Source organism: Sparus aurata, chromosome 12, assembly GCF_900880675.1.
Source record: "Sparus aurata chromosome 12, fSpaAur1.1, whole genome shotgun sequence".
Taxonomy (NCBI): Eukaryota; Metazoa; Chordata; class Actinopteri; order Spariformes; family Sparidae; genus Sparus; species Sparus aurata.
The window spans coordinates 342,117-354,832 of record NC_044198.1 but is presented as its reverse complement, the minus strand read 5'-3'; the positions used below and the strand labels follow the sequence as shown (position 1 = coordinate 354,832).

At 40.6% G+C, this 12,716-nt stretch overlaps 1 protein-coding gene across 4 annotated transcripts in view; it reads right to left on the bottom strand.

The window, feature by feature from the left end:
• Positions 1–12,716, bottom strand: part of chd1 (chromodomain helicase DNA binding protein 1) — a 61,724-nt gene that overhangs the window by 23,371 nt on the left and 25,637 nt on the right. For all 4 annotated transcript variants that reach the window (XM_030435312.1, XM_030435313.1, XM_030435314.1 and 1 more), the window contains exons 11-18: positions 12,274–12,490; positions 10,270–10,359; positions 9,915–10,105; positions 8,460–8,648; positions 7,977–8,139; positions 7,489–7,641; positions 7,165–7,236; positions 6,915–7,064 (exon numbers count right to left, since the gene is read on the bottom strand). In XM_030435312.1, the coding sequence (XP_030291172.1) occupies positions 6,915–7,064; positions 7,165–7,236; positions 7,489–7,641; positions 7,977–8,139; positions 8,460–8,648; positions 9,915–10,105; positions 10,270–10,359; positions 12,274–12,490 (1,225 nt within the window). The remainder of the gene's footprint in view (positions 1–6,914; positions 7,065–7,164; positions 7,237–7,488; positions 7,642–7,976; positions 8,140–8,459; positions 8,649–9,914; positions 10,106–10,269; positions 10,360–12,273; positions 12,491–12,716) is intronic.

Here is a 12,716-nt window from a genome sequence, read left to right as displayed (position 1 = left end):
TCGATAATTTTGCTGGCCTCAATAATTTCCATTTATTTGTTTTCCTCGTGTCTCTCACGTGAACCCTCTTGTCAGTCACTCTTTGTCACTGTGTGGGGAGGTGTGGCCCTGCCCCTAACATAACACAGAGTGCAGCATGAGAGCCCTGTGAGGAGTAGCAAGCCAGATGTAGTGCTAGTTGAGATTTGATGGAATAAAAACAAAGACGGAATTGGTTTCAAAGCCTAAAGCGACAGCAGCAGTGTGCGAACACTTCGGATTCAAACCCAATGACCGTGGTGAACCACTTAACCTGGACGAGCCAGTATGTCACATTAGTTGTAAAACAGTACCAACTAAAAGCGGCAATACAACAAACATGCATCTGCACCCAAAGCATAATCATCTGATGCAGTTTTCCCAGCTGGGAAAAAAACCTACAACTAAAGCTACATAGGGGCCATCTCCTTCTTCCCGTGGTCCACAATCACTGGGGCGATTAGTCGACAAACAAAATACAAACAGGACACTGCAAAATGGTGCACACTCACAGACAGTGTAGTTTGATACATCGCTAAAGAGATGCAGCCCTTTAATACCGTCGAAAAGCCGGCATTTCAACAAATGCTGCAAACATTTGACAACTAGTACAAATTGCCTGGGAGAACAATCGTGTCACAAACAGCAATTCCACAACTGTACAGCGTGAAAGACGACATACTAAAGGGTTAGGGTTATTGTTATTGGTTGTGTGTAATTCAAGAGCAATTTTTGCTAACAGAGACTGAGAGTCCTTTTTATTTATTGTTTCTGGTCGGTTAAAATGTCTTCTTCACATTCCAATTCTAAATATGCTTTAGAAATAAAAGTTTATTGATCTTTGAAAGGCTGTACTTGCATTACTAGGCCATTATCATTATTTTAGTTGGAAAATGGTCTCAAAACGACAATTTATCGTACAGCAAATTTGTTTTTGTGACAGGCCTATACCTAATTGATAGGGATGGGTACCGAATTCTGTACTTTTATTGGTACCGACCGAATTCCCCCCGAAGTACCGAGTATCGATTCACGTGAAGTCAATCGGTACCACATTTCGGTACCTGAACGCACCTTCACGGGCGTCAGTTAGAGCGGATTACTTCCACTCCGTCTGAGAGAGTATTCTCCACAGTTGGGGACACAGTCACATACCTGCCGTTTTCTTCGTCAATTGAGTCATTCACGTGAATCGTGTAGGGCTGGAGAGTTTTTTTTTTGGGGGGGGAACTGAAAAGTACGCTGCATTCTGGGTCAGAAAGACAACGAATGTGTCTTAAAAATAAGAGCTTTACATTGCACCCCAGTGGAGTTTAGAACTGGGTTCTTAGCGGGGGGGCTTTTAATTTGAAAGTAGCGACCGGTAGTAGCTTGGTGCTACGACACAAGCGGACAACGAAGACAGCTACAGAGCCCGGATCTCAGCGGCTGTCCAGTTGCTCATCTTGACGTCCGCGGATGAAGTGATGGACTGACTGCTGTGATCAGCTGTTTTCTGCTCTTGAAACTCCCCGGCTGTGGGTCTCACTATATTGGAGGAGGCAGCTCAGCCCCGTGAAATAATACGAGTCAATGAAGTGAACTTTATAAAGCTCACTTCTACAAAGTGCCATAAGTCAATGCCTCTCATTTACACATTCACACATGTACGGATATATTCAGGAAACAGATACGAACCAAAAACAACGTAACGTTCTCTGATGACTATAAACATTAACTACTTCTTATATGTTCAGTCTACAGGTCCGCACCAAACCACAATATGTATTTTTATAATGTTTTTATAAGTGTTCATAGCTGCTAATGTATGTAATGCTGTTTCTGTGATGATACATGACAGTTAAATATTTAATCTGTGTCTATAATAACCAGATCCTGACATGTAAATGTGACATCTGTCTACCATACTGTCAACTTGTTTCATTAAATTTAAAGGAGAACTTCGGTCGATTTAAACATGCAGCTTCATTGCTCAAGCTACCCTTGACTTGCGAGTACTAGCGTATCCACCGAGTGTGCACTTAACAGGCTTAACAGGCTATTGTAAGGCTCATGGCTCATGACAGGTTGTAACATGGACATGTACATTATGAACATACACACGAAAATGCTGGAATACGTTTCCGTCTCCGCCAGTGAGGGAGTAAGTGCACGCTCGACGGATTGACTAGTTTGGACTAGCTACCGGAACACACGGATGTCAACAAACAGGTAAGTAGCTGCTTGCACATACACACTATTTTAACTACTTTTTTATTCAGTTTGAGTCATACACGCTACAGTGCTGTGTGCTAAGGTGTCTGCTGATGTTGCATAACTTCTGGTGTGAGATGTGGAGCATGTTAAGATGCTTAAAACACAGCGTGAAGTTCTGACCCCATGCAGTTAGCGTTCAATGCTACATCTCCGTTCACGGAGCTCTGTAATGGCTGGACCAAATTTGTTCGCGTCTTCGGTACTCGCAAGTCAAGGGTAGCTTGAGCAATGAAGCTGCATGTTTAAATCGACCGAAGTTCTCCTTTAAGTTTAAATAACTGACTAATATATGAATCAGAATCAGAAATACTTCATTGATGCCCGACGAGAAACTGCAGTGTTACAGATGCTCCCATTCAAAGTCAAGAATATGCAGAAAAATACTACTACCAATAATAATAATAATAATAATAATAATAATAATAATGATTAAAACTATATATGGTGCATATTTATAATAGTAGCCCACTGCAACTTTACTCTTTTATTTTTTACTATAATTGAATGTTATTTTATACAATATCATATGTTATAATGTTCCTTCATGTTCTTTCAAAAAGAAACCAGGCTCACTGCTGCTGTAGTTTCTTATCTGGATTTGCAGACTTTGCTAATTTTTTGTTGCCATGATTGTTATTATTAGTACTTAGATCATCAAAAATCAAGCATAAATTTGTGTGGTATGGTTCTTGAATGGGTGGTTTGTTTTAGTTTCTAATGTGAAAAATGTAGAGTAATTTATTTTTAAGTTATGTACTTTCCCCCACACACATTTTTCTCAAGTTCTCTTAAGTTTTATGTGGGAGTTCCTTGATGTTATTGAGAAAAAAATATTCAAAATTCAGAAGTTTTGACTATTTTTTTTTAATATACAAAATAACTTTAATTACCACACATATACGCAAAAAAGTACCGAAAACAGGTACCGATATAAACCGGTACCGATTCGCAGGTACCGAGTATCGGTACCGTATCGGTTCAAATGTGAAAGGTACCCATCCCTACTAATTGGTTGTGAATGCTATACGCATTTAAAATATATTCTTCATGTTGTATTATTTCTAAGTCCTGCTTTGTTGGACTCCTTCACCTTAAACATTTTTCAAGGTATTTACCCTATTTAAACATCAACTCGATTAAACACATGGGTTAGAAGGCTATGTGTTTTCTCATTGATCGATGTCATACTTGCAGAAATTTTCAGCTATTTGTGCAATTTTTCCCCATTCAAGCAGATGGACGGAATGTTCAAAAATCCCACATTTTTGCACTTTTTCAAGCATTTTCAAATCTCAACTACCCATTAATGCACTGCAGAAATTGAGATTTTGTGCAGTTTGCGACCTGCCATAGTTTGAGGGGGACACCACTGTTGCAAACACAAATCCTAAGTCTTTAACAATTTGTCAGACATAATGTAGGTGCCAACTACAACAAAAAATGTTACGTCATAACAATGTTATGTCTTGAAAATGTAGAAGTAAACATGTATGTAACGTGGTGAACCTACCATCTCAATTAAATTACATAATGGGGGCGGAGTGGCTGTAACAAACACCAGACACCCTTTTACAAGACACCATTAACATTAGCCGTTTTTAGACAGGGCTGCAAGCCGCCAATTTGCCCCTCCTTTTGACGGCTCGGTCCGCGGTTTTAGACAGAGGCCAGCTTATTGGGGGTCTGTTTTGGTCCGCCAATTTCCGCCTCGGAGGGTACACTTATACCCGCCTCGCCTACCATCTAAAAACAAGGCGGCAATGTGCCGGCCTCTGCGTGAGATGGGCGGAGATGTCAATGACCTGCCCTGTAGTGCGATCCACAGCCGGGGAGTTTTAAAACCAAGAAACAGCTGATCACAGCAGTCAGTCCATCACTTCATCTGCGGACATTAAGATGAGCACCTGGACAGCTGATGAGATCCAGGAGATGCTAGCGTCTCCTCAGTCTCTGTAGCTGTTTAGTTGTGTTAGCTTGTTGTTGTGTCTGCAAGCTAAGAACGGTCGCTACTTTCAAATTAAAAGCCCCCCCGCTAAGAATCCAGTTCTAAACTCCAATGGGGTGCAATGTAAAGCTCTTATTTTGAAGACAAATGTGTTGTCATTGTTCGCAGCCTAACTTCGAGCTTCACGTCACGTCACGTCACGTCACGTGTTTACGCCTACCTCAGAGGCGGCTTTTGGAAAAGGAGGAATATTACGCCTCCGTTTTAGAAAGACAGGCCAGCACGTTGCCGTCCTAACCTTGGAGCCTTTTCTATATAAAAAAAAAACATAATAATGTTGCATTTAAGTGCACAGCAACTTTGACATGACTTTGCCCAAATGGGCACACTTTTTAAAGCATTTTCAATGCTCATCTAGTCATTCACGCTTGCAGATAAAAATTCCATTAAAACTCTGAAATAGCTTTAAAGCTGCAGTCTGGAGTTTTGAGAAAAAAAGTGTCCAGAATATTTGAATGTTACAGCTCCCAGGTCCTCCTTCTTACTCTCTGCTGCGCTGCAGCCCTGCTTTCTAAGCCCCTCCCCACAGAGGAGCCTGCTGTGCACGAGCAGGCTTGTAACCATGGTAACAGAGGACGCCACATAACCAAGATAGCACAATCAAAATAACAACAACATCATCATCATTATCAACAACAACATAAGCCCCAACTGTTCTATTTCTGACCCATACATTTAAATTAGGAGGATGAGTGCCTCATGCAGATCACTGTAGTAACCCGAGTACCAAACAATATTCTTCACGGGTAGACAGAGTTACCAGCTAATCATTCGAGAATCATCATCACCATGCTGCCTTTCTGAAGCATGCGTAACCTTATTTCTCTAAACCAATTCAACCACTTCAGAGCATACTGAACACACACTAACGTCATAACTGCCAGATCAATTGAAAAGACACTTTTGCTAACCAGTAGCCATAAAGACAAAGCTAAACACCGGAGTTAGCACACAAGCTAACAAGCTAGATTTACCAACAAGCTACATAGGTCGACTGCAACATTGTACGGCAATCTGCCCTATTTAGACTACAGCTTTAAGCAAGGGCTTCTTTCGTGCAAAGCAGCCTCTAAGCCTATGGTGAAACTCACTTTCAGCAGCTTCTAATTCATCACAGACTTGCTTTTTGTTGGAATTTTCTCTCAGCAGCAGGTGATAGTTGGTGTTTTCTTCCGGATTGTGGCAGTGACAAGACTGTACCATGCACTTTATCAGGGGTAGACAATAAGGGAAATTTGCCACTGGCCCTGGATCCCCATAATAACGAAAAAGAACAATTTGATTTAACAACATTTTCTTTAATACTGCAGTACTGAGGTCAAAACGTGCAATAATTCCAAGTCATTAATAATAATATAATAACAATAATAATTCAAACGCTGATCTACAGTGTGTCACAAATGGGACACGTGCTTGCAGATATGCGTTTCAAGCCTCCGTAGTTACACAGCATGCGTTATCATACACTTCTGTTCATAAACTTCAACTTTTCTCTAACTTACTTGTCTGCAAAGGTGGGCATTGCACTGCATAGTTCGCAATACATCTCATTCTTTTCCTCGTCATATCCCAGTCATTTCCAGCGGTCTCTCCACTGAGGCTGGAACTTTCTTGCCCTTTTCTTTTCATAATTCCTGTCACCCTTTCTCAACTCCTCTGGTGCCTTTCTTTTCTTTTCTTTTTGTTTTTTGCCCGGCGTTTGGCCGGGTACTGGGGGTATTAGAAACATTACTGATGTCGGGAACAGAAACTCCGTGTCAACAGTCAGCAGCAGTGAGCAAGCGGTACGCGCTACGCGGGAAAGAGCGGGCTATGCAGGTGGTGTGTTTATGTCCCAGGGAGACCACAGCGCTGGCTGTCTTTGATCGGGATCACGTAACACTATGTGTTAGCGGTAATAACCGAGACAATTTCACAGAAGTCATTGCAAAACACAGTACCACAGGGATTTAATGTGAAATTAGATTTTTTTTTTTTTTTTTTCTTCACCAAATATATATTTTTTTCAAGACATATTTTTCACTGGCCCCAATGGGCCAGTGCTTGGAGCGTTCTGGTGGCCCGGACGGTTTTAAAAGTGCTTTGAAATGGCTCCAAGTGACTGTTCTGACTCGTCCAAATCAATAATGTGCTCTGTCAGATCAATGCTGAGCTTAGATTTTCCCATTGTAACGTTGATGGCTGAGTCTAATGGGTGTATCAAACAAGCCCTATTAAAATGGGCCCAGAAAAGTCACCAGCCGTTATCAATTATAATCCCTGAGAGGAAGTAAAGAGGCCATGCTACAAAGCAAATATGATTCACACAACTTTCTACACTTTATCAAAAATTGGCGATTCAATTGGTGTATGTATATTTTTGACCTGGCAAATTTGGTCACATTTTCAGAAGAAAATAAAAATATATGAACTACACTACAGAAAGTTGTTTGCATCCAAGTAGTATGTGTTCCATACATTCTCGTACAGAAAAATGAGAGTTGTAGGAATCATTGGAACTCAAGACTACCATGATATACACGTTCTTTACAAGCGTATGTAAATGTTTGACTTGGACTGTAGGTGATATCTGCCATACTGTGGGAAAATACATTTAAATAGAAATGGAAAAAGGTTTAGGACAGTTGTTGCTTACCTGTCTTTTCTGTCCAATCCTGTGGGCTCTGGCCTGGGCCTGCAGGTCATTTTGGGGATTCCAGTCTGAGTCAAAGATGACTACCGTGTCAGCTGATGCCAGATTGATACCGAGACCACCCGCACGCGTTGATAACAAGAAGCAGAAATCCTGAGTGCACAAGTGGAGGTTAGCTATACATGACAGTCCTGGTTTATTTCAATGAAGCACAAACCACATTCATTTACTGTATCCTGGGCATTCAATTTACCTCTGAGCCGTCCGCATTAAAATGATCCAATGCCTGCTTCCTCATCTCCCCTTTGATTGAGCCATCTAATCTCTACACAAAATTCCAACACATAAAAGACATTTTTAAACAGAAAATAGGAAGATGCATTTCATATTTTCTGGTCAGGTTTAACAACATTCTGGGAGTGCTTCTGTGGGGCATATCTAATAATAATGGATTGGATTTGTATGGGTTTTTTTTCTAGATACTCAAAGTGCCTCACAGGTTCCAGGCTCCATTCATTCATATCTGTGTATAAATGTGTATTGTACTAAACATCATGTGAAAACAGCGTGCAGCTACCTGAAAGAGGAACTGCCTGCTCCTCAGATAATCAGCCAGGATATCCAACATCCGTACCATCTGGGAGAAGATGAGAACTCTGTGGCCTCGCTCTTTCAACCGTACCAGCAGTTTGTCCAACAGAACTAACTTCCCGCTGCTCCGGATCAATTGCTGTACAAGAAAAATGGGGGCAAAACATTTCTAGTCTACCCTTTTCAAGTAATAACGTTAAAATAATATTTACTCAGCTGTGTTTATTTGGTATGCTGCTGGAATAAACCAAATCCAGCAGGTTTGTTGTTACAAATGTTTCCGTCAGGGTCACCTTTTCTTTTCCAATATCCCAACATACACCCAAATATAATAAAACAGAAAAGCATTTGCTGTGACCTCCTAAATAGAATTTATTTGCAATTAGGGATGGGTATCAAGGTCAGCTACTTATTGCTAATGCTACATGATTGATAAGTAACGAAATGGTGATATATGACAAAAACCATACTGACCTGTAAAAATTCTGCTTTGTTCAAGAACTCGTTGTCCTCTGGGGGCTTGATAAGGTAGCAATGGTTACAACACTTCTTCAGCTCCATCATGATGTTCAGGAAGCCCGACGTGCTGCCTTTGTTACCCTTACTCAGAGCCTTGTAGTTCCTGGTCAGGATCCATCTGATCACAAACAGAAGGCTCTTCTATAAATTATCCCACAATGGAAAGCAGCAAAATGACTGACTATTCTCTGTAAAACTCTAGCAGGAGATTAGACTGATCAAGTAATTGACTGACGAAGTGGCAGGGTATCTACAAGAATATCCCTGCATCAAATGCTCAGCACCTTTATTCATTTCAACAAGCCTGCACTGATTCAAAAGGAGCCAGAAACAAGTCCGCACCACTGAGCTTATCAGTCAGCTCACATCACCTTACGTTTACCCATGTAGTTTAGTATGTTTTTTTCCTCGATTTTTAAAGATAGAACCAGCACTTACTTGTAATACTGTTTCTGTATAGCACTCATCTCTACTCTGAGGATCTGCTCCACTTTGGCAGGAAGGGATTTTTCTACATCTTTCTTGACTCTGCGCAGTAGAAAGGGTTCCAGCTCTTTGTGAAGACTGGTGTAGCCAGAGTCCCTGCCTTTACCATGCTCCTCTTCAAACAGCTCCCAAGAGTGAAACCTTGACAAATAAGACATACAACACACATCATTAGGGTATAGCAATACAGTCAACTCGTGCAGGGTTTCCCCGGCCTGTCCAACTCAAACACAGGCAACATTTGTATTTTTGGTTGCTGCCTCTGTTATCAAAGTAATCACTGAAATGCCCATATTTGTGAGGCAAACAAATGTGTGTTTGTAATAAAAGCTATGTTTACATCAGTTTCAGAAGTAAAGTGGACTGGCAACCAAGTACTTTTTTTATTGCCAGTACTTGACAGGTCATTTTAGAGAGCAGAAATTGAAATCATTGGAGTTAGGGTTTGGTTTGGTATTTGACAGACATTCACTCTGGGTCCAGCAATATCGTCTTACTCAGATTCACCCATTGTTCCATCCATTCTTTGCTGTGGCAATGGTGGCCCATGAAGATTCAGCAGCCAGTAGCTCCTTTAAATTATGCTACATTTTTGTATTTTTAACAGTCCTTTTTATTTTTTGGCTTTATTGCTAAAACATGTATTGTCTACAACATTGAAGAAAGTGGGCTGAGGCGATCATGGCCTGCGGTGCCTTTTGACCATCCTGCAGCCAAGCTATTTCAGATTAGTTCAAGGCATAGTTTTAGGCTCCTGGCTAAAGTCCAGTTGCAGAAAAAGGAAATGGATAAAAAAGGACTCAGGCTGACCAAACAACATTTACATTCACCCCGAAGCAGATTCAAAACATGTACTATATGTTAATATATATTCATATATATATAAACAACTCTATACATGTTCTGTAATTTATGTAGCATAAATAAGTTTATGAACTTCCATTGTATTATGCAACCCTGTGTTGTATAATAAATAAAATTACCTTGTACCTTATTGGCAGTAAGCGGAGTGTTAGCTCAGCTCAGAGCCCTTGATCTTAAACACAGAGCATGTTTTAATAGCTCTCATGTCATGTGATCCATCTGTCAATATCTGTTCACACAGCTCCTTAAGGTTCACACCTGACAGGTGTCAAAGTGTACTGAACATACTCGGAGCACTTCTTAATCACTGCAGAAAGTAGAGAACTTCCACTGATTAATCACAACATTTCAACCACTGACAGCTAAAGTGAACAACACTGGTCATCTTGTAACAACGCATTGTTCTTTTAAGTAACCTTAGGTGCTTCTCAGAACATTGCATTACAACAAGGTCAAAGTTATTAATTACACATGTCAGTTTTTTCTAATGTTGTAGCTGGTCAGTGTTGTTGGTCTGTAAATCTAACAATTAATATAGCATACTTCTCGGGCATAATGAAGTGCAGCAGGGACCAGAGTTCTTTCAGAGAGTTCTGCAGTGGCGTTCCTGTGATCAGAAGCCTGTGATTGGACTTGAAGTCGATCATGGTCTTGTAGAGAAGGGAGTCATCATTCTTCAGTCTGTGCGCCTCATCCACACCAATGAAGGCCCAGTTAACACTGCCCAAAAAGGACTTGAGACACAATTGTTACAAGATTAACAGGTGCTAACAGAACACTGCACAGCTTTAGAACTGACCATTACCAAACCACTTTCAAGGAGAAGTAAACACAAAGAGACTACACAAAGATCACATTGAAATTACTTTGTACCTTATGAAGTAAGGCAGCTGCTTACCTTGTCTTTGAGAAGAATCTCATACGTTGTGAGGAGGATGTTAAATTTCATTCTCTTGCTATGGACATGCATCCACTCATGTGTCCTGATCTATTCGATGATCACACAGGACAAAAGGAAACATCAATAGACAGGCTTTGGTAGCATGTATTCAAACATCTTAACCCATCTAAAAATTTAATTACACAAAGGGGAAATATTAAATTGTGTCAATGTAATCGCTAAGAGGGATTTTTGGGGGGGATGGAAAGGATTGTGCAGGACAAGATGCACATACATAAGCTTTTGCAATTATTTGGTATAAATAAAGACTTTAATAAAATAAAATCAAAACCCCAGTTATTGTGCAGGGCCTTAAACATGTAAGAGAAACATTATCTAATGAGATTTGTAATTCTGGACGCATTTCTCTGGGCTCCAGCACCACAGTAATGAGTATGGGAGTTATCTCTGAATAGTATTTCTCCTTAAATTCCCACATAAGACAAATTTCAAGAACTGCCTACTTCCACCTATGGAACAATGCAAAAATCAGGAAAATCCTGCCTCAAAAAGATGCAGATAAATGATTCCATGCCTTTGTTACTCCAAGGCTAGATTATTGCAATTTCTTTTTATCAGGCTGCCCTAATAAGTCTCTAAAGACTCTCCAGTTGATTCAGAATGCTGTTGCGTGTATTGACAAGAACTAACATCAGATATCATATTTCTCCCAAATTAGAACCTGTGCACTGGCTTTCTTTAAAAGTCTCCAAAAGTAGAATGGGAGGCAGAGCCTTTAGCTATCAAGCTCCTCTCCTGTGTAAGCATATTCCAGTCTTGGTTTGGAGGCAGACACCCCCTCAACATTTAAGAGTAGGCTTAAAGCTTTTCTTTTTGATAGAGCTCATGGTCAGAGCATGCACAAGCTCTTAGCTATGCTGCCATAGGGTTAGACTACCAGGGGGGTTTCACATGACACACTGAGCTCCTCTCTCCTCTATCTGTACACATTTATGTCTCACTTATTACATGTTACCAATGCTGTTTTTCCATTACATCTGTTAGCCTGGCTCTACTCGCTTTTCCTATAAATTCTTCACAATAATTATTTAGTAAATATGACCCCCAAAACTTCGAGATGAGCCTGCACCACCTGTGGTAGTGTTTTGTACAGCTAAGTGGTACCCTCAAATTTTGCTACACTTCAGGTCCTTTTCAATAAAAAAAGCTCACATTCATTTCTTCCATTTAAAATGTGCTGAAAGACATTTCTAAAGGTCAGTGTTTATTTAGGCTTGCAGTGCTGTACTGCCAAATGTCATCTATGATTATTAAAGAGGTCATATTATGCTTTTTGGGGGGGTTTGCTTTTCCTTTCTTGTGTGTTATGTAACATTTTTGTGCATGTAAAAGGTCTGCAAAGTGTAAAAACTCACAACTCAAACTCCCACAGATAACACTGCCTGAAACACCTGGTCTGGAGTCAAGCCTTAGCTTCCGTAACTTCTAAGTAACACTATGCAACAGGTGTTATATAATATATATCATAAAATATACATACCCCAGTTAGTCAGCAGACATACAGTAAATAGAGTTGACTGACAAGACAATGGCCAAGGATTGTGTTGTATGATCCCAATTCCTATTTTTGTTCTAACCTGTATTTCTATAGATTACATAACTAAATGCCTCTTCACCTCATCACTTGAATTAGTAGAAAGACTCTGCCATGTTGTGTACATGTCAATATTTTGAACATTAGTTTCTTGTCAGTGAGGGCCGCCTTAAATTCTGGAGCTTCTCCAACGTCTTTGGAAACCGAGGAGTGAGTGTGGCAATCTAGAAACTCACTGCTCAAAAACTCAATATATTATACACTTTACCTTTAAAATTAATCTATGAAATTATCAACAACAAGCTTAATAGACAAAATAGGATAGAATTATTTATTTTCATATGTGCACAGTGCGTCCACCACAACCCTTTCCATCCATCATGCTTGTATGTGTGTGACCAACATACCATATTCCTGCTGCTGATGTCTCCCAGGTAGACCACAACATTCATCTGAGGGGCCCAGAGGTGGATTTCTCTCTGCCAGGAGGTTAGTGTAGAGAGAGGCACAACCAGCAAAAAGGGCCCATACAGTTGGTGCTCATTAAACATGTAGTTGAGGAAGCTGATGGTCTGGATGGTCTTCCCTAAACCCATTTCATCAGCAAGGATGCAACTGTTGCCTCTATGCATGATGAAGAGTAGAAGAGAGCAACAACAAAAGCTCAGATTGTGGACCTCCGACACAGTGTTGAGTAATGGGGCATTTCCCATGAGCATGGGATATGAAACATTTCTACACATTAGGTGCCAGTGTTACTTTTGGGGATCTAACCCCCAATTTCCACTGGATACGTGTCCGCTGCGTTGCAGCTCCGATCCGGTTTTGCTCCGCCATCCGCCCTCCGGCA